Consider the following 21,426-nt stretch of genomic DNA (forward strand, 5'->3'; position numbering starts at 1 on the left):
TTTGATTATTGAGAAAATTATCCAGCATCTCTTGTCTAGGTTGGCATGCTGGGATCTGTTAGATTAGATTCTGTTCTCTTCTTAAAGAAAAAACTATGCTGTTTTCTGGAGCCACATAGATTTTTGAGATTTGTGATCCACAAGTCTGGACAGTCCTGCCTAAGTGCAACTTGTTCCTTGAAGGAAGGCATGGAGCCTCCACACCCACTCACACAAACGTTCACCTTACAATTAGCTCCTGTCCTGAAGGGAAAGGAGGCCAAAAACAAAAGCACATGTCCTTTAGCCTTGTTGACTTTCTGTCTCTTTTTTCAAGATCGCTAATACTTCTTTCGCAGTCCTGCTGAATGTGACAGGCTACATAAAACCACAGACAGGAACATTATGGGACACTCACGGATTTCAATGACTGCTGCTATTAAAAAGGAGAATGCTCCTTTTCTACAGCATGAATCACTGGATAGGTGCTTCCTGCTTGACAAAACCATTATTTTGTCCTCCTTTGTAACCAAGCTAGATTTTCCAGTGGGACCATATTTCTTTTTTGTTGCTGTAACAAGCAATGTAGTAAAAAAGCTCTCTTCCAACAAGGCTGTAGTAGGTCCTTCAGTCTTATATCTGCTTAGAGACTGACGTACCATGTCTGTTCTGTGTACCAGAAGATAAGCCTCTCCTTCAAGAAAGAACGGGCCAGGCACTTTGCCACTAACATCACCTCCAAAACTCAACAACTAAAATTCCATGTTCTCACTGTGTCCAAGATTAAGCCATACCACCAAAGAGTATCACCTAGATGGTATCTCAATATCCGTAGTGCTCTTTTTTGGGTGGGAATGGCTGGGAAATGTTGTCCACTACATCCAGAGGATGCCAGGTTAGGAAAGATGAGTAGTGGTGGTGAGCAGACAGGGAGACAGAGACAACTGCCTAAGGATGCTTCCACACAGGACTAAAATTAATGCCAACGCGCGTTTAAATAATTTGCTTCAGTGCAGGTTTGAGTCCCCACTTCCCAAGAATAACCCAAGAGTTCCTGGGGGGATGGGGTGGCTACGTGCCACACCGATTAAAGTCAGGGTGGCATAAAGTCACCCCAAAGCCCCCAATTTCCTCCTAAAAGTGAATTAAAAGGTACCTAGCCTGAGAAGCAGGAGGGACGAGGAGTAAAATCACTTCTCGCACACACACACACACACACACACACAGTCTCCTCGCGTGTCATTTTCTCACACGAGAAGAAAGTGAGGAAGGAAGTTATGGTGGCCAGGTATCTTTTAATTCACTTTTAGGGGCTGAATTGGGGGATTAGGGAGAGGGGTGGGCTTCATCCTGTATCTTTGTGCTCCAGGAGCCCAAAAGGTTCAAGGTGGCAATGGAGACTCGTCGCTGGATACTCCCAGACTACCTATAAGTGAGTCACCACAGGCCCAATACTCCATTAGACCCGGGCCTTTCAGGAAGGCCCGGATCGAATGGGGCATTAAATAAATTCAGAAACCTTGATTTGTTCCAAATTAATGCATTTTTAACCGGAGGCGTTGTCTGGATGCATACCATGACCAACCAAAAACTAATTATTCTGCAGCTATTCCATCTTTCCCTCTTAACTAATTTTTTGAGATGTGATAAAAACAGAAGATGCTATGGAGGATCACTAGCACAGCTTGTAAAAGTTACTGTCTTCTACCACAACTTCAGGAATCCCCTACTCATATTATCTGGCAATTCTGAATGTTGTGGTTAAAAAACCCACAATATTTGTAATGATAGTACAGTACTTTGGTTAGCAGTCACCTAATGTCTGCATAAATTATGTGAATGTAGAAGGAAGACAGAAAGATTAAAAAAAATCCTTAGACTAGAGGCACCTGAACCCCTCTCTAGAGTGAGGGACCACAGTGCAACCCCAGAGACCTTAAAACAGAGCCCCAAGTTTAGCCAGGGCACTGGGTTCAAACAACAGCTGCCTGAAGAGTCCACACTTGGTTGACACTGTTCCAAAGCCTTAGCTGCAAGCCTGAGTAATATGATATGTACCAAGTTCTAAGAAGGGAGGAGAAAGTTGAATCAAGCTTATAAGAGAAAAGCCTAGAAGACACTCTTCCTTGAATGGTCTCTTGACATGTATATCAACACAAACCACAGCACAGCACATACAAAGTTACTTTTTGACCAATAAATCCAGAATCCCTTGACAAGTCGATACACTGGCCATGAAGGCTGGGACATTCTGGGAGTCATAGGATGAAAACTTGCCCAAGTTCTGCCCTGACCCCAGCCTAGATGTAGTTGCAATTTTCCCAACAGGAATCAGAAAAGACTCAAAGGAGGATGAATAGAATTAACCAGGATTCATTCTAATGTTATATTTTAGCCATAGCTCCTGAATGCTGGAGTTTGTTTCTAAATTATATGAAGGCATAATAAAAATATAAAGGTAGCTTTGCACCCTTTATCTTCCAGCCAAGGCCTCATCTAGGGCAGTGTCTTAAATCTTTCCACTCACAATCCATTCTGGCCTGAGAAATTTTTGCATGTCCCCAGATATATAGGTGTATAAAATAGGTATAAAATCGAACATTTATTAATAAATCAACATTTACAAGGCTTGCTAAACAGGCTGGTTTTCCTGTTAGCAACACTGCAGGTTGTTGCTAACAGATTCATATAAATGTCTAAAACAGACACTAATTGACATTCAGAAAACTTTTATTGTTGCCAAATTTTTCAAGACCACAGCATAGAGCTAAGGGGGCCCATTTGGGTTTGGGATCCAAGCTTTAGAAGCAATGATTTAGGGCCCTTATATACATCCATATAGTCCAGAATATCAAGGCAGATAATCCACAATATCTGCTTTGAACTGGATTATCTGAGTCCATACTGCCATATAATCCAGTTCAATGTGGATTTTATACAGCAGTGTGGAAGAGGCCCAAGAGAGGACAAGGTTTCTAGGCCACAAGATCTGATCTTTAAATAAATGTGGTCCCCAGAATTGCCTGCATCCAATCTAAAAAAATCCAAAAATAAAAAACAAGGTAGAGCTCTCCTCAAAGTGGCTAGAATAGCAGCCAGAAGAGCCAGGCATTTTATATCATGATGGCATCATTTTGTAAAATATCCCTGTATTGTGCTCTCTTTCCCCAAGATGAAGGGAATACAGAGTCATTCCATAGTTGTTTTACTCACAAACTTCATGTATTCAGCATACAGGTACTCTGCATATCAATTCAGTTACAGATAGGATTTGAAATAGTTTCTCTGGACAGGTAACACGGGGCAGCCTTCTTATAATCTTAACAGTCCAAAGTTGAAAGAATCTCTCTGTTCTGAGAGTCTAATGATATCTCTGTCTAGTCTGAAAATGCAATGGAGGCTAAACAGTACTGTTTCTGCTGGTGTCTGAAAGCATATTGTTTCTACATTGAAAGTCTAAAGGCTTCTGCCTTTTTAAAATGGAGTCTGAGTCCTGAATAGTCCCAGAGCTGATCACATGATCTGCAGCTCCTCCCACAACATAGAGTTAAGGAAAACTGCATACAACACACATACAATACCGTAAGCAATCTGAATTATATACATAACAAACAACTAGTGGAGGCTTGAGAAGGTTGCTATTTCCAACATTCTTTGTTTTTTTTAATATTACCTGGATCAAGAATGAAGTATAGAATCTATACCACTTACTTGCCAACCCAAAAATTAAATATGAATATCCCTTGGGGCCAGAGCAAAAGAGTCCCCCTGCATTGTCACCTGACCACAGCTGGCTGACAAACAGACAGAAGACTTCTTGCTACCTCTTTTTCTCTAATAATCACCAAAATATTAATGCTTGCATTAATGAATTCAAAACATTTATCTAGTCCTGTTGATACTGATCCCAAACACTGCCTCTGCTCTTTGTCCTATAAGAACTCCCAAGAGATGCACCCAGTTTTCCCGATTCCGCTTCAATACCTGAAAGGAAGCAGTCATCTTCAGCAAATATTTATTTACCCTTAAATGTGCTCAAGACCTCCCTCCCTGCATCCTTCCCTTTCCCTCACCCCCCAAAGAAGACCATCCATAAAATCTTGCTTGAAATTCACATCTGGAAAACAGAAATAGATCCAGGCAGGACTTTTTGCAGAGGGGGTGGCAGGGTACTAACTGCTCAGGTCTGTGGTTTGCTAACCACAGATGTTTTAAAAGGCAGCATAATGAAGAACTGTAGGAAAAAATAGGACACAGTGGAGCTTCTTTTTTTTTTTAAAGGAGAACAAGTGACAGAAAATCCTGTGTTTGTGCAAGAGGCTTATCCCTAGCACAAGTCCTGCTTTAAAAAGAAAAAAAAAGAGATGACTTTGGGAGGACTTAATAAATGCTTCTTATTTTTAGTTGGCCTTCCGAAAAGCATCTGCAAATTGAAGAGAATTAGGAGTGATTCTGGGGCACCAAGAATGGTTGCTTTTCGGCTATTCTGAGAAGGTCGCACTGAAGAGAAGCCTAAACATTTATTAACTTCCTCATCCGCTTGTTATATAAAGACGGTAGTAAAGGTTCATGACTAAATCGGACCCTAAGGGATGCAATTTGGCTCCAGCAGTTAACTGCCTATTTTTTCACTCCCTCTCTACCATTGCCAGAGACCCAAAAGATTTCCAGAGGGACTTTTTGTCTTTGTCTTCCTGGAAACAAGTACTCATATGATCCAGAAAATGTCCCCAAAGCCATCATTAGACTCCATAGGTGTAAAGGGCTATTGCTGTGTAGCCACCATCTCCCATGGCTACACAGCAATGCCTGCATTTGCATTGGTTTCTCTGGAATTGAGTTTCTGTCCCCATCTCACCCCACAACATCCAGGTAACTCCATGGTTGAGCAATCGTTTTGCATGCAAAAGCATTCAGGTTCAATCCTGGTACATCCAGATTTTGGGCAGCAGAGATGACTGGGTAGTTAATGCCTCTTGGGATAGCCAACCCTGGACCCGATAGACAGATATACAGTATACGGGCAGATTGCTATGACCATCCAGTATCACCCCTTCCCACTAAAGCTTTTTCATGAGGCCAAATGGGAGAGAAAGAAGTGAACAGGACTGATAAAGGGCCCTTCCACACAGCCATATAACCCAGAATATCAAGGCAGAAAATGCCAAAATATCTGCTTTGAACTGGGTTATCTGAGTCTGCACTGCCATATATTCCAGTTCAAAGCAGAAAATGTGGGACTTTATTCAGCTGTGTGGAAGGGGCCTTAGTTGTGACATGCTTTGTCTTGCTTTGCCTACTTGGGCTCCGCTCTTGGCTTCCCATTCTGCCCCCACCTCCTCTCTTCAACTCTTGGCCAGAGGAAGCAACAATTGTCACTTCTGAATATGTGTAGAACTTCCTCAACTATCCTCAACTCCACAGGTCCATGATCTGAGGGAAAGAAAGATTTCAGAGTGATAGAGTCCAGCCTTCTCAAGCTGTCGTTTTGGACCTCTGCCTGCCCCTTCGCCCACACAGTTAAGTCTTCCCAGAACAAATGTTCTTTTGTTGAGGCCAGCCCTACCATCAAACAGACTGAGGTGGCTGTGTTAGGTAGCAGATTTTTTTTGTACTAATTCTTGTCTTTTTACTGCCAGGAATGGGGAGAGGGACTAACAAATATTTTTTTTGTTTCAGGCGCCAAAAATAATAATCATTTGAATACTACACACTTTCACTTGATGAGCATGAAGCAGAATGTCAGGTCAACTCTGCTTCCTTCTGTTCCATTCACAACTTCCTTACATTTCACATGGCAATATTACTTATTGATATGGGTGAATATAAGCTAGTACCAAAGAATCAGAATTTGATCCAAACTCTTGTTAGTGAATTTCTAATTTTGAAGTTGGAATCTGATTTCATTCTATCACAAATTAAGTATGCATGCCATTTTAAATTTGACCCTTCTGTTGTAAGTATTTATTTATTCACTATGTTTTTACCCCACTCTATCTCACCCCAACAGGAGCCCCCAGTGGCGCAGTGGATTAAAATCACTGAGCTGTTGAACTTGCGGACTGAAAAGTTGGTAGTTCGAATGCGGGGAGCGGCGTGAGTGCGCACTATTAGTGAGCGCCTGCTTTCAGCCCCAGCTTCTGCCAACCTAGCAGTTTGAAAACATGCCAGTGTGAGTAGATCAATAGGTACCGCTCTGGCAGGAAGGTAACGGCACTCCATGCAGTCATGCGACAACATGACCTTGGAGGCGTCTACGGACAACGCTGGCTCTTCGGCTTAGAAATGGAGATGAGCAGGGCCATAGGCAGAAAAAAATGGGGGGGGGGGGTTGAAACTTTTTTTTAGCGAATCATGAAAAGTAGTTCCATAATGTGAAATAATTTAGAAATCAGGCTCCATTGATAAACTTCAGTGGACATTCATGGGGAATTGGTTAACCTATTAAAATTCATGAGTAAACCAATTTTTCTAAAACCTGAAAAATGAGGGGGGGGGGGGTTTGAATCCCTACTCCCCCCCCCCCCCCTTGGCTACAGCCGGACAGGACTAAACCTAACATCAGTAAGTCTAGTCTAGACTTACCTATCTCACCCCAAAGGGGACTCAGAGCAGCTTTCAAATTGCAAATAATTCAATGCCATACAAACATAAACATGCAAATACAATATATACACATGCATTAAAATCAGTAAAAATAAAAATAAAAATCATAGCATATCAATACATTAAAATCAGCTATTAAAACAAGCCATAATCCAGGAGCCATTCTAATCGTGTTACAATTACTTCATAGCCGCCTATTACACTGATTACTCTCCGAAAGCTTGGTCCCATAGCCAGGTTTTTGGTTTCTTTCTAAAGGTCAGAAGGGAGCCAATCTGAATTCATTGGGAAAGGACTTCCACAGCTGAGGAGCCGAGAGTAGGACCTCCCCAGAAGACCTTAGCCTTCAAGAAGGAGATACGTTCTGACAGGTAAGCTGGGCCACAACTGTTTAGGGCTTTATAGGTTGGCAGACTGGCAGAACTGGCAGCCAGTGGAGCTGGCATAACAGGGGGGTTATGTGCTCCCTGTACTTCACTTCGGTGAGCAATCTGGCTGCTGCCCATTGGACTACCTGAAGCTTCTGCAAAGTCTTCAAAGGCAACCCTACGTAGAACACATTGCAGTAGTGTATTCGAGATGTAACAAGAGCATGGACCACTATGGCCACGTATCTTTCATTTTTTTTTAGAGAAATCCATTATTTTATCCATACCCAGGCTGCTGCATCATAGTATAATCCCATATTTGGTAATGCCAGTCTCTATCTTTTGAGTCTTGTAGATATTTCACTTTAATTCTGGTTTTTTTTTATTTTTCCAAATCAATTTTGTCAGTTCTTTATTCTAATATTTGAAGAGTGCTTCTTGTGACACAATCGGTATTGTTTGAAATAAATATAACATTTTAGGCATTACATTAATTTTAATTGTTGATATTCTTCCCAGTAAGGACAAGTCTAGTTTATTCCAGCTTTGTAAGTCTTTTGTATTTCTTTCCATACTTCTAAAATTATTTTTGAATAAATCTGAATTATTGTTTGTCAAATGGATTCCTAGATATTTTACTTTCTTTGTTATTTCTATTTCTACCTCTTGCATCAGGGTCTCTTGATTCTTTTTGCTCATGTTATATGTCAGAATCTTTGTTTTATCTCTGTTTACAAATAGGCCCGCCACTTTTCCAAATTCCATTATTTTTTTCTAGTGCCTCTGGAATATTATTTGCTGGGCTTTGAGTCAGAATCACTATGTTGTCAGCAAAAAAAATCTTACTTTCTAAGTTTCTTTTTTAATTATTAAACCTTCCAAGTTAGTACTTGCTGTAATCTTTTTTGCTAGCACTTCCACTGCTAAAATAACAAGTAGTGGAGAAAGAGGCCATCCTTGTCTTACTTCTTTTTGAATTTCCATTTTTTGTGTAAAGGCGTTGTTTATCTACATTTCTGCAGTTTGTTTTGGAAAAATAAAAAAACCCAGAATTAAAATGAAATTGCCTTAATACCATTTCTAAAATTTTTGCCACATTCTATCATGTGGTAGTTCGAAGCCGCAGGTCGATGTGAGCTCCCGCTGTCAGCCCTAGCTCATGCCAACCTAGCAGTTCGAAAACATGCAAATGTGAGTAGATCAGTAAGCACCGCTTTGGTGGGAAGGTAATAAAGGCGCCCATGCAGCCATGACAGCAACTAGGAGGTGCCTAGTCTACAGACAACAGGCTCTTCGGCTTGGGAATGGAACAAGAGCACCTCCCCATGGCCAGAGTTGAGCACCACCACCAAAAAGCTGGAGATGAACGGGGAAGCCTTCTGTGTATTTGTATGTCTTTGTTATTCAACAGTATTAAAGCATTAAATGTTTGCCTATCTGTGTAAGTTGTAATCCAACAGCAAGGATAGGATTGTGAGGACAAGAATCAAGGCCCAAGAAGCCTCAGCGCATGAGCAGAGAAAGCAAACAGGCTCCTTCAAGATCTGCCCTTTGCTCAGTTACTGTCCTCTAGTCAGGTGTTTTAGGAAAACATATCCTCTATGCAAATATGGACTTGAGACCTAGTAAGATCAAATGCCTGGAAGTACTGAGGTGGAACTTTAGACAGAAATGATGTGAAAGAAGTTGCAGAAGAAGATCCTCTGGCCTCTAACATCAAGTAGCACAGTTACAAGCCCATCTGCACTAGAATCATAGAATCACAGTATCATAGAATCATAGAGTTGGAAGAGACCTCATGGGCCAGCCAGTCCAACCCCTGCCAAGAAGCAGGAAAATCGCATTCAAAGCACCCCCGACAGATGGCCATCCAGCTTCTGTTTAAAAACCTCCAAAGAAGGAGCCTCCACACTCCGAGGCAGAGAGTTCCACTGCCGAACAGCTCTCACAGTTAGCAAGTTCTTCCTAATGTTCAGGTAGAATCTCCTTTCCTGTAGTTTGAAGCCATTGTTCCGCATCCTAGTCTCCAGGGCAGCAGAAAAAAAGCTTGCTCCATCCTCTCTATGACTTCCCCTCACATATTGATACATACATGGTCATCATGTCTCCTCTCAGCCTTCTCTTCTGCAAGCTAAACATGCCTAGCTCTTTAAAAACACAGATTTGTGAGTATATGTGCAGAAAGCAAAGAACAAATAAAAGCTAGTTCCATTTCTGGGGCACCGAATCAAGAAACTGGGATGCGAGGAGAGGACAACACATTGCTTCATTTTTCTTAGACTTTGAAAATCTACAATAGATGAATGGGGATAATTAAGTAAAGCACAACAATTAGACAACAGAATCCTGAATGTTTGAAGTATTTATACTCTTTGTACTTGTGAACTCATTCACATATCCAGCTTAGAGTTATTTGTCATCACCTGTCCTTTTGCTGCCTACACAGGACAAATAGGGTCAATCTATTTGCAAGACAACACATCATACAAAACTAACAATATCCCATAACTACTATGAGAACATGTAGGTTTCTGAAAGCTCCATACTGCTGACCTGAAAGTCCCTTTATAGCAATTTTCTTTAGAATTTTATCCAAAATTTTAATGCAGCTAATTTGAATGTTATTAATTACAGTAGAGTCTCACTTATCCAACATTCGCTTAGCCAACGTTCTGGATTATCCAACGCATTTTTGTAGTCAATGTTTTCAATACATCGTGATATTTTGGTGCTAAATTCATAAATACAGTAATTACTACGTAGCTTTACTGCATATTGAACTACTTTTTCTGCCAAATTTGTTGTATAACATGATGTTTTGGTGCTTAATTTGTAAAATCATAACCTAATTTGGTGTTTAATAGGTTCTCCTTAATCTCTCCTTGTTATCCAACGTATTCGCTTATCCAACGTTCTGCTGGCCCGTTTAGGTTGGATAAGTGAGACTCTACTGTATTGGTTTTAGTCAGAGTAAAGTCATTAAAATCAATGGGATGTACATTAGCCATGACTCAGGATGAATATATATGGCAAAAAATTAATGCAGTTCAACATAATTTTAACAACCATGGCTCAATGCTATGGGATCCTAGGAAGTGTAGCTTTAAACGTTTTTTAACCTTCTCTGCCAGAGCATCTGGTTCCTCACCAAACTACTTCTTCCAGGATTCCATAGCACTGGGTCATGGCAAATAAACTGATGTCAAACTGTATTAATTTTACAATGTAGATGTATTCTCTGTTAAATTGCACTGATTTAAATGCATTTATTCTATGGAGAAAGCCATATACATAAAGTCAAGTGGAATTTCCATAACTCACCGACTGCAGGTAAGCCTACATATTCAGGAGGTATAGGGTTATTGATATATTCTTTAAATGCTAGCCCAAGCTTTCCCTCATTGATTCTGACCAGGAGCAAAAATCATGTTGTCTTCCAGATGTCAACTTCTGATATTCTTTACTTTTCTGCCGGTTGTATCTTAACATATTGGAGGGCTGTAGAATTCACACCCTGGATTTTGATTCAAATTTGACCTTTTGTTATGACTTGCAGCAAGCAACCATTTGTTTGAACCAAAACAATATTCTTCAATATCCTTTTAGGGTGTCCTAACATATTTGCATAGTCCAAAAAGAAATGGCTATTTGTTTTCCACCTTCAGACTTGCTGCCCATTCACTCCTAATTGCTTGCAATGGAAAGTTCAGAAACGTTCTAGTGGTAAACAATGTCAGCAAAAACATATAGACAAATACTATAGTTCTGTTTCCGTGAGGAAGAGAAAGGTCAGTTTGCTTGGGACAAACCTGGCTCAGGGCCTGAAAAGGGGAGAGAGTGTGTTGTTCTGTGAACCAAGGACAGGGAAATGATCCCAGGCAGACGGAATGACTGAACACTGGGCAGTGATGTGGGAAGGACTTCTAGAAGGTAGATACAATGGGCCAAGTGCCCAAAACATCCCAATAAACAGGAGCAGGAACTTAAGGGAAGAATGGGTGGGGACGGAAGACTGAAGGAAAGAAGGAATGTGGAACTGAAGAAAGAAGAGAATTGTGAAGGATAGTATAGGTGAAGTTTGTTTCAGGACTGAAGACTATGTTCTTTTGGCAACAACAAGGTGGGCAAGAACCTGGAAGCTAGAACAAGGTGAACCAGAGAGCTGAGAAGGCAGAATGAGGTGGCAAGTGGAGAAAGGAGAGGTAGGAGGCTGAACCTTGCTCTGTGCTTCCTGGCGTAATCTTAAATCACAGGTTTCCTGGTGATTAGAATATTTGAAAAATGTAAACTACTGAAGATAGCAGGTCATTTGTTTTAAATACCATTTAGTTCTTGAAGACTTGACGTGAAGATCCAATATTTATATGCAAGGACATCAGAAACCTGTAGAATTCTGACTTAATTTGGATGTGACTACCAGTCGCCACCATTACTTTTAATGAGCATGATTAAATAAGCCTCTAACCTTCTGTTTGTGGCTTGTTTGTTGTGGTACCTCGAACCTGGAAATCTGATTTGTCTCCCCAGATGAAACAACATCACAAAACACAATTTGTTCTGGATTTATTTCTTTAGCTCGTTTAGGTAGATAAATCAGATTGCTGGGTTTGGGAGTCATAGTAAACCATGGATGGAAACTCTGTGGTTTGTTTAGATGCTGCCCACAGCAATATGTTTCATCCCATGAACAATATGACAGAAACCTGTCTCGCTATTAGCTCCAAAGGCACCCAACATTTCCTTCAACTGCTCTACTGACCTTCAAGGCAGAGGACATACATGTTGAAAATCTTATATTCATGTTGCCGCTATGATGTCTTTTGACATCCCTGTTCACAGAAAGTTTCTCACAACATTGACTTACAATGATTTGAGAAACACAACCTACAATCTACAGACCCACTAAGAAAATTCAGCAAATGCTACATTCAGCAAATGATAAGAGTAATCCTCTAACCACTGCAGAGTCTACCGTATACCATGCAGCTGTGAACAGTCTACATAGGGACCACCAAATGCAGCATTGCCCAGACACGAATGAAAGAACATGGAAGGCATTGCAGACTAATACAACCAGAGAAGTCAGCTATAGCAGAGCCCTTGATGAACCAACCTGGACACAGAATATTATTTGAGAACACAGAAGTGCTGGACCACTCTGACAACCATCATGTCAGACTACACAGATAAGCCATTGCATACAGGAATGTGGACAATTTCAACAGAAAGAAGGATACATGAAAATGAACCAAATCTAGTTACCAGTATTTAAAAAAACACCAGAATCAAGGCAGTAAATAGAGAACACCACTCAACAACAGGAGAACTCCAGACAGCAAACAACCAAATGCCAGTTAACACCTCCCAAAAAGGATGCCTCCAGGCAACAAAGCCCAGGCTACCTCTATACAGATATTCTCACTGATTTACTTTACAGGTCAAGCTTGCCAACTGCAACATTCACATTTATTTCAAACAGACAAGGGTTCTTTTTCCCACTTTGGAAATTTCACAGATATACATATACACCCCACTTGCCTCACTAGCAACAGAACCTCTGAAGATGCCAGCCACAGATGCAGGCAAAACGACAGGAGAGAATGCTACTGGAACATAGCCATATACCCCAAAAAACGCACAGCAACCCAACATTGCCTTAATTCTTTTTACTTTAAATGACAGTTTTCCATTATTTTTAGGAATCTGTCAGTATTTCAGTAACAATCACAAAACAACACACATCTCCCCAGCACTGAAGGAGATGAGAATCTGCCTGCTTTATACACCTTTACAACACATGACTGGTTGTGCTGTGCCAAGCAAGTCACATTGAACTCTGTTGAATGTAATCCCTATGGCAAACAGAGCCAACAGGAACATAGCTGCCAACCAGTATGTCCTTCCTTTCCCTCCATACCAGCACCTCCTAGGAACTTGACGCAACAGTAAAGTATGAATAGGTGCTATATCATCAAGCCTACCCATCTGTGCCGATTCACAGACAAGAATTTGCCAATATACTTTGTTACTTACACTTATCCTGTTGAACTATAGAAAGCAACAACGCAGCTCGTTGCAAAGAGAGAGAGAGAGTCTAATTCTGCCAAAATTCATCCCTGGAATGTGTGTGCAAAATCTTTCCAGCCTTGGAGAAAAGTGTAATAATGTAGGTGTGTTTCTGTCTGAAGACAGGGAAAGTACATTTACTTTAATGCTGTCTTGCTAACCCTATTCTCATGCACTTGTGGGATTTCAAAGTACATATTAAAGCATCGTGATTTTGTGTTATGCTCCTAGAACTTTGAACTAAATGTCCAAATACAGTAGTCTCGCTTATCCAACCTTCGCTTATCCAACGTTCTGGATTATCCAACGCAGTCTGCCTCTCACCCGGATCCACAGCTGTTTCTCTACGCAGCAAGGACTGAACTTTTTACAGATTTAACTTTCAACAATGTTTTTACTGTAATTTCATTATATTCATTCTATCTTTATTTGTAATCAATTTTTTAGTAGTCAGTGTTTTTATAGTAAATGTTTTCAATACATTGTGATGTTTTGGTGCTAAACTCATAAATACTGTAATTACTACATAACATTACCGTGTATTGAACTACTTTTTCTGTCGATTTGTTGTAAAACATGATGTTTTTGTGCTTATTTTGTAAAATCATAATGTAATTCAATGTTTAATAGACTTTTCCTTAATTCCTCCTTATTATCCAACATTTTCATTTATCCAACGTTCTGCCGGACTGTTTATGTTGGATAAGTGAGACTCTACTGTATAAGGAATAGAGAAAGTTTGCTGGTACCAACAAAAAGCAACTCCTCTGTGACCCCTTCTACACTGCCATATAAAATCCAGATTATCTGCTTTGAACTGGATTTTTTTTTCGTGTCAGGATCGACTTGAGAAACTGCAAGTCGCTTCTGGTGTGAGAGAATTGGCTGTCTGCAAGGACATTGCCCAGGGGACACCCAAATGTTTTGATGTATTTTATCATCCTTGTGGGAGGCTTCTCTCATGTCCCCGCATGAAGATGGAGCTGGAGCTGATAGAGGGAGCTCATTCACGCTCTCCCTGGGTGGGATTCGAACCTGGCAGCTTTCAGATCAGCAACCCAACCTTCAAGTCACAAGGCTTTAATCCACCATGCCATCGGGGGCTCCATAACTGGATTATATGTCAGTATAGAGTCATATAATCCAGCTCAAAGCAGATAATGTAGATTATCTACTTTGATAATCTGGTTTATATGGCAGCGTAGAAGGAGCCTGAGGCTCTTTCTGACTTCCATTATATTCCTATTTAAGCTCTTCTGCGTACCATTTGATTTAGCAGATCTAGTAGGGAGAATCTGGGTGTATAATAGTTACACTACTAGATTGAAACTGTTGAAATCCAGGTTCATTTGTACACTAAGCAATGGAACTCACTGGTGACGTGGGACTACCTCACAAAACTGTTGTGAGGATACTGTGAGGAGCTGAGCTATGAATACCATCTTGAGCTCACTGGATGAAGGGCAGGATATAAATAAAAACAATAAATAATAAATCAGGACCCTCCTCTTTCTGGTGTGTGTTATCACAGGGCAGCTTGCAGGAAGGTTTGTTACCACTTGGTGCGTTCTTTGCTTTCCTTCCCAGGTGCAGCCAAATAGATACATTTACTACTTGTTCCAAGAGTGTACTGTGTAGAACAGAGTTTAGGGAAGTTCTATTTTTTTAGAACCCCGGAACCTGTCTGCTGGGCTAAGGGATGCTGGGAACTGTGATCTCCTTCTGTTCCACTCCAGCAACTCATTCAACCTGGTCTGAGACATTCAGAATGTCTTATTTTGGGCTCAACCTCCACACACACTGAATTCTCGAAATACCCTTCCAAAGAACATCCTGTTAAATTGGCACTGTCATTTTTCAAGTGAGGAGGGGAAAATCGCTTTGTTATTTATGTTTCCAGGATTGACTGGTGCATGAATGCCTCTTGCTCGCCTTCCAAACACAACAATTACAGTTTAGCCATCTTCCCTTACCTTTCCAAAATGGAATAGAACGTAATGATTTGAACAAAGCCGTCTTCTGTCTGGGTCGTTCTGTGAACCCATTCAAAGAGGTAAAGAAGCGGAAAAGAACCTGAAGAACCCCTGACTCAGGAGGAACATCCCAAACAACAATGGCTGTGCTCTCCAAAGGTCCATAAACAAACCTCCATAAGCCAAATTGTCACAAGAAGGTAAAGAAGGATTGAAGGTAACAATGAAAATGGTAAAGAGTTGTGTAGCTCTCTTTGATGTTGCCGCTGTACAAACCAAGCCTGCTTTTGGCAAGGGTCTGAAACTATCATCAATTTCTCTAGATAGCTAAAAAGCTCGCACCCGGGACTCTTATGCACCTCACCAAAGCTTGAGGAAGTCAATGAGTTGCAGTCTCAAAGCCTAACTTTCTCAAGCTCTGCTTTCTATGAAACTCCAGTATCACAAAAGCATTGCCTCATCTGGTGAAATATCCGAAGTCCTCCTTCCATCCTTTGCAAGGTTTGTACCTCCCTTTTCAGGGAATCATTACACTGGCCAGTACACACGTTGGGCCCTCCCACATAGCCCTACATTCCAGAATATCAAGGCAGAAAATCCCACATTATTTGAGTGTGGACTCAGATAATCCAGTTCAAAGCAGATATTGTGGGATTTTCTTCCTTGATATTCTGGAATATAGGGCTGTATGGAAGGGCCCATTGATGCTTCAAATATTAGCCCTGTTTCTGAGAATATTCGACCTTTTGATTCCAAAAATGGAACCAGTTTCCCCCATCAGCTCTAGTTCCTGAGAGACGGAACCTTTCCTTGCCCATACAAAGCCATGATAACCATAGAGCCCTTCCATACAGCCATATAACCCAGAATAGCAAGGCAGATAATCCACAATATCTGCTTTGAACTGGGTTATATGTGTCTACACTGATAATCCAGTTCAATGTGGATTTATACAGATGTGTGGAAGGGGTCTAAGAAACAAGTGCTGATGCAGTCTATTCAATGCAATTGTCGGAATCAGAGTCCCAAAGGATACTAGGAAGGGACCTTAAAAAAAACCCAGACATACATATAGAGGTAAAGGTAAAGGTTTCCCCTGACGTTAAGTCCAGTCATGTCCAACTCTGGGGGTTGGTGCTCATCTCCATTTCTAAGCCGAAGAGCCGGCGTTGTCCATAGACACCTGCAAGATCATGTGGCCGGCATGACTCCATGGAGCGCCATTACCTTCCCGCTGGAGCGGTACCTATTGATCTATTCACAATGGCATGTTTTCGAACTGCTAGGTTGGCAGACGCTGGAGCTAACAGCGGGCGCTCACACCACTCCCGGGGTTTGAACCTGGGACCTTTCGGTCTGCAAGTTCAGCATCTCACTTCGCCACTGGGGCTCTCATATAATGGGTTAGGCTATGTCCAACTCCCTCCTCACCACAACAGGAAGCTAAACACTTTTGAAAAGGAAGTGGCATACCTAGAACCACTAAGATGGTTCTAGGTATGCCATGGGGTACTCTTGTTTCCTAACCTAGCACCTGCCCCAAGGTCTTTCAGCACGAGAATCATAGAATCAGAGAGTCGGAAGAGACCCCCCTCCCCAAGGGCCATCCAGTCCAATCCCATTTGCCAAGCAGGAACACACAATGAAAGTATTTCTAGCCTCTTCCACACAACTGTAGAAAATCCATATTGAACTGAATTATATGTCAGTGTGGACTCAGATAAGCCAGTTCAAAGCAGATTTGCGGACTATCTGCCTTGATATTCTGGATTATGTTGCTGTGTGGAAGGGCCCTTTGACAGATCATAGAATCCTAGAATTGGAAGAGACTGCATGGACCATCCAGTTCAAATCCAGTACTATGCAGGAAAAGCACAATCAACACACCTCTGACAAATGGTCACCCAACCCCTGGTTAAGCACCTACAGAAGAGACTCCACCAGTGCCAAACAGCTCTCGAAGGCTTTCATGGCCGGAATCACTGGGTTGCTGTGAGTTTTCCGGGCTGTATGGTCATGTTCCAGAAGTGTTATCTCCTGACGTTTTGTCCACATCTATTGCAGGTTGTAAGGTTGTGACTTCACAACCTCTGAGGATGCCTGCCATAGATGTGGGTGAAACGTCAGAAGATAATGCTTCTGGAACATGGCCATACAGCCTGGAAAACTCACAGCAACCCAGGTATTAAGTTATTCCCAATGTTGAAGTTCAAACTAATCCTACAATTTGAACCCATTGCTCCCTGTCAGTCTCCAGAGCTGCAAAAAACAAAGCTTGCCTTCCTTGTCAATGGGACATCCTTTCAAATATGGCTCTCCTGTTCTTCCTCAGCCTTCTCTTTCCAAGCTGAATATCCCCAGTTCTTTATAGGGCTTGGTTGCTAAATCTTTTACAGGCATGGGCAAACTTCGGCCCTTCAGGTGTTTTGGACTCAAAAAGAAGTCATGCCAGACTAATCTTATCTCTTTTTTAAATAGAGTTACAAACTTAGTAGATGCAGGGAATGCTGTGGATGTAGAATATCCTGATTTCAGCAAGGCTTTTGACAAAGTTGCCCATGAACTTCTTGCAAGCAAACTAGTCAGATGTGGACTAGGAAATGCTACTATCAGGTAGATCTGTAATTGGTTAAGTGACCGAAGCCAAAGGTCATAATGGTTCTTCTTTCTCCTGCAAAAAGTTACCAGTAGAGTGCCGCAGGGTTCGGTCCTGGGCCCAGTACTGTTCAACGTTATTAATGATTTGGGTGAAGGTTTAGAGGGCATGCTTATCAAGTTTGCCGATAACACCAAATTGGGAAGGACACTGAATAGTCCAGAGAACAGGATCAGAATTCAAAATGACCTGTAGAGATTAGAGAGATGGGCCAAAACTAAAACGGATTTCAGCAAAGACACTGAGGCAGAAAAAAATGAAATTCAGAGATACAGAATGGGTGATGCCTGGCTCAACAACAGTCCACGCGAAAAAGATCTTGAAGTCTTCGTGGACAACAAGCTGAACCTGAGCCAAAGTGTGATGCAGCAGCTAAAAAGACCCAATGGGATTTTGAGCTGCATCAAAAGGAGTCTAGTCTCTTGAGCAAGAGAAGTCACGGTGCCCTTGTATTCTGCTTTGGTTAGACCTCACCTGGAATACTATGTCCAATTCTGGGCATCACAGTTCAAAAGAGGTATTGACAAGCTGGAAGATGTCCAGAGGAGGGCAACTAAAATGATCAAAGGTCTGAAAATGAGGAGCGTCTTAAAGAACTGAGCATGTTTAGCCTGCAGAAGAGAAGGATAAGAGGAGACATGATAGCCATGTATAAATATGTGAAAGGATGTCATAAGGAAGATGGAACATGATAAATACTGAAAATAAATACATAAATAAATAAAGGTAAAGGTTTCCCTTGACATTAAGTCCAGTCGTGTCCGACTTTGGGGGTTGGTGCTCATCTCCATTTCTAAGCCGAAGAGCCTGCATTGTCCAAAGACACCTCCGAGGTCATGTGACCGGCATGACTGCATGGAGCACCGTTACCTTCTTTCCAGAGCGGTACCTATTGATCTACTCACACTGGCATGTTTTCAAACTGCTAGGTTGGCAGAAGCTGGGTCTAACAGCGGGAGCTCACCCTGTTCCCTGGATTCGAACTGCCTACCTTTCAGTCAGCAAGGTCAATAGCTCAGCAGTTTAATCCGCTGCGCCACTGGGGGCTCCTAGGAGACATGATAGCCAGCCATGTATACATATGTGAAAGGATGTCATAAGGAAGAGGGTGCAGGCTTGTTTTCTGCTGCCCTGGAAACTAGGACAGAGCAATAGGTTCAAATGACAGAAAAGAAGATTCCACCTGAGCATGAGGAAGAACTTCCTGACTGAAAGAGCTGTTCAGCAGTGGAACTTTCTGCCTCAGAGTGTGGTGAAAGCTCCTTCCTTGGAAACTTTTAAACAGGCTGGATGGGATACTTTGATTGTGCTTTTCCTGGTTGGACTAGATGGGCCAACCCTATTTTCTATGATTTCAACTCCCACAACTCCTAACAGCCGGTGTGGGAATTGTGGGAGTTGGAGTCCAAAACACCTGGCGGGCTGAAGTTCGCCCCTGCCTGTCTCTAGCTCCATTCCTCCAGATCAAGAGGACCCTCGGGGCTCCTCACCCACCTGCAGCTCGCACCAGGCCACTTCCACGGTGGTTTCGGTGTCGAGCCCCTTGTAGACGGTCTTGAAGGAGCCGCGTCCGATCTCGATGTCGAACTTGAGGAAGCGCCCGTCGGGGGACGTGGCCACGGCGCGGGTCTCGGCCTCCTCGGTCTCCTCTTCTTCCTCCCGCTTCGGGGGGCGGCTCTCGGGCAGGGGCAGCAGCGGGGGCAGGCTCTCGTCTCTCGGGGGAGGGCCGCCGTCGAAGCCCCGCAGGCTGATCTTGTAGGCGGAGGGCCGTCGCGCCCGGAGGAACGCCGCCGCCTTCGCCGCCTCGTCGTCGGGCTCCATCGCCAAGTCCACTTTGCCGGGCTGGGCCGGGAGCGCGCCCGGGTCGGGGGCTCGCAGCATGAGCATCGGGCGCGGGATGTGTCAGCCCTCCGAGTGAGGCTCGTCTCCTCGGCCAGGAGAGACTCCTCGGCCCGCCCCCGTCTCCGCCCCGAAGGAACCGAGAGAGAGAGAGACACACACACATATACATACACAGAGAGGTATTCAGGGTCCGCCCCTCGGCTCCAAAGAGCGCCAAGGCCTCCCACGGAACGCCCCCTCCTCTGCTGGGAGTTAACACAGCACATACAACTCAAGCTGCTAAGACAGCCACACTATTGGGAAACATACCTACACTAATCACTATTAGACACAGAACTGCTGGGACTACTCTTAAGACCCTCACACTGCCATATAATCAAAGCAAACGATCCAGATTATCTGTTTCGAACCGGGTTATGAGTCTACACTGCCACATTGTCTGGCTCAAAGCAGTAAAGACTTTATATATTTCAGATTTCAACGTGAATGTCAAAAATACGTACAGTAGAGTCTCACTTATCCAACGTTCTGGATTATCCAACACATTTTTGTAGTCAATGTTTTCAAAACATCGTGATATTTTGGTGCTAAATTCGTAAATACAGTACAGTAGAGTCTCACTTATCCAACGTTCTGGATTATCCAGCGCATTTTTGTAGTCAATGTTTTCAAAACATCGTGATATTTTGGTGCTAAATTCGTAAATACAGTACAGTAGAGTCTCACTTATCCAAGCCTCGCTTATCCAAGCCTCTGGATTATCCAAGCCATTTTTGTAGTCAAGGTTTTCAATATATCGTAATATTTTGGTGCTAAATTCATAAATACAGTAATTACAGCATAACATTACTGCGTATTGAACTACAGTAGAGTCTCACTTATCCAACATAAACGGGCCGGCAGAACGTTGGGTAAGTGAATATGTTGGATAATAGGGAGGGATTAAGGAAAAGCCTATTACACATGAAATTAGGTTATGATTTTACAAATTAAGCACCAAAACATCATGTTATACAACAAATTTGACAAAAAAGAAGTTCAATACGCAGTAATGCTATGTAGTAATTACTGTATTTACGAATTTAGCACCAAAATATCACGGTGTATTGAAAACATTGACTACAAAAATGCATTGGATAATCCAGAATGTTGGATAAGCAAGTGTTGGATAAGTGAGACTCTACTGTATTTGCTTTGAACTGGATTATATGGCAGTGTAGACTCATATAATCCAATTCAGATATTTTCTGTTTTGAACTGGATTATATGAGTCTACATTGCCATATAATCCAGTTCAAAACAGGAAATATGGATTATATGGCAGTGTAGAAGGGGCCTCACTGTTGATTTTTAGTCCTTGTATTGTTTACTCCTTGTTTTCCTACCACTGACATTTTCCCACTCAGGGATTTTTCCCCATTCATTTAGGAAACAAATTAGAAAAGGAAAAAAACAACACAAGAGAGACAACTTTTTAACCTGTATCTATAGTCCCTTCTATACTGCCATATAATCCGGATTATCAAAGCAGATAATCCACATTATCTACTTTAAACTGGATTATATGAGTCTACATCTATATATATAAAAGAGTGATGGCATCACAGCGACCCACAAAACAACAAAACTACAGGCCCCCCAACCTCGAAATTTGACAACACAACCCATCATCCACGCCTCTAGGTTGATATAACAAAAAGAAAAGAAAAATAAAGTCCTAATTAGAGAGAGAGGAATAATTGCTTTTATCCAAATGCTGCCAGTTAGAAGGCTAAGCTCCTCCAACTTGGTCTCCTAGCAATCAAAATAATAATAATAAAAAACACTAAAAAATTAATACAATAAAATACTATAATAACAGAAAATAACTAAAAATAATACAAGAAAATAATAAAATATAATAAATAAAAATATAACTTACAATAAAATTAATTAA

The 21,426-nt window shown here is 41.9% G+C and overlaps 1 protein-coding gene across 1 annotated transcript in view; it reads right to left on the reverse strand.

The window, feature by feature from the left end:
• The window catches only part of wnk4 (WNK lysine deficient protein kinase 4), a 62,005-nt gene extending 42,378 nt beyond the window's left edge, over positions 1–19,627 (reverse strand). Inside the window, exon 1 of the mRNA XM_008113161.3 lies at positions 19,143–19,627. Within this exon, the coding sequence (XP_008111368.2) occupies positions 19,143–19,535 (393 nt within the window). The 5' untranslated portion in view covers positions 19,536–19,627. The remainder of the gene's footprint in view (positions 1–19,142) is intronic.
• Between the last annotated feature and the right edge of the window lie 1,799 nt (positions 19,628–21,426).

Source organism: Anolis carolinensis, chromosome 6 (assembly GCF_035594765.1).
Source record: "Anolis carolinensis isolate JA03-04 chromosome 6, rAnoCar3.1.pri, whole genome shotgun sequence".
In the NCBI taxonomy this organism is placed as follows: domain Eukaryota; kingdom Metazoa; phylum Chordata; class Lepidosauria; order Squamata; family Dactyloidae; genus Anolis; species Anolis carolinensis.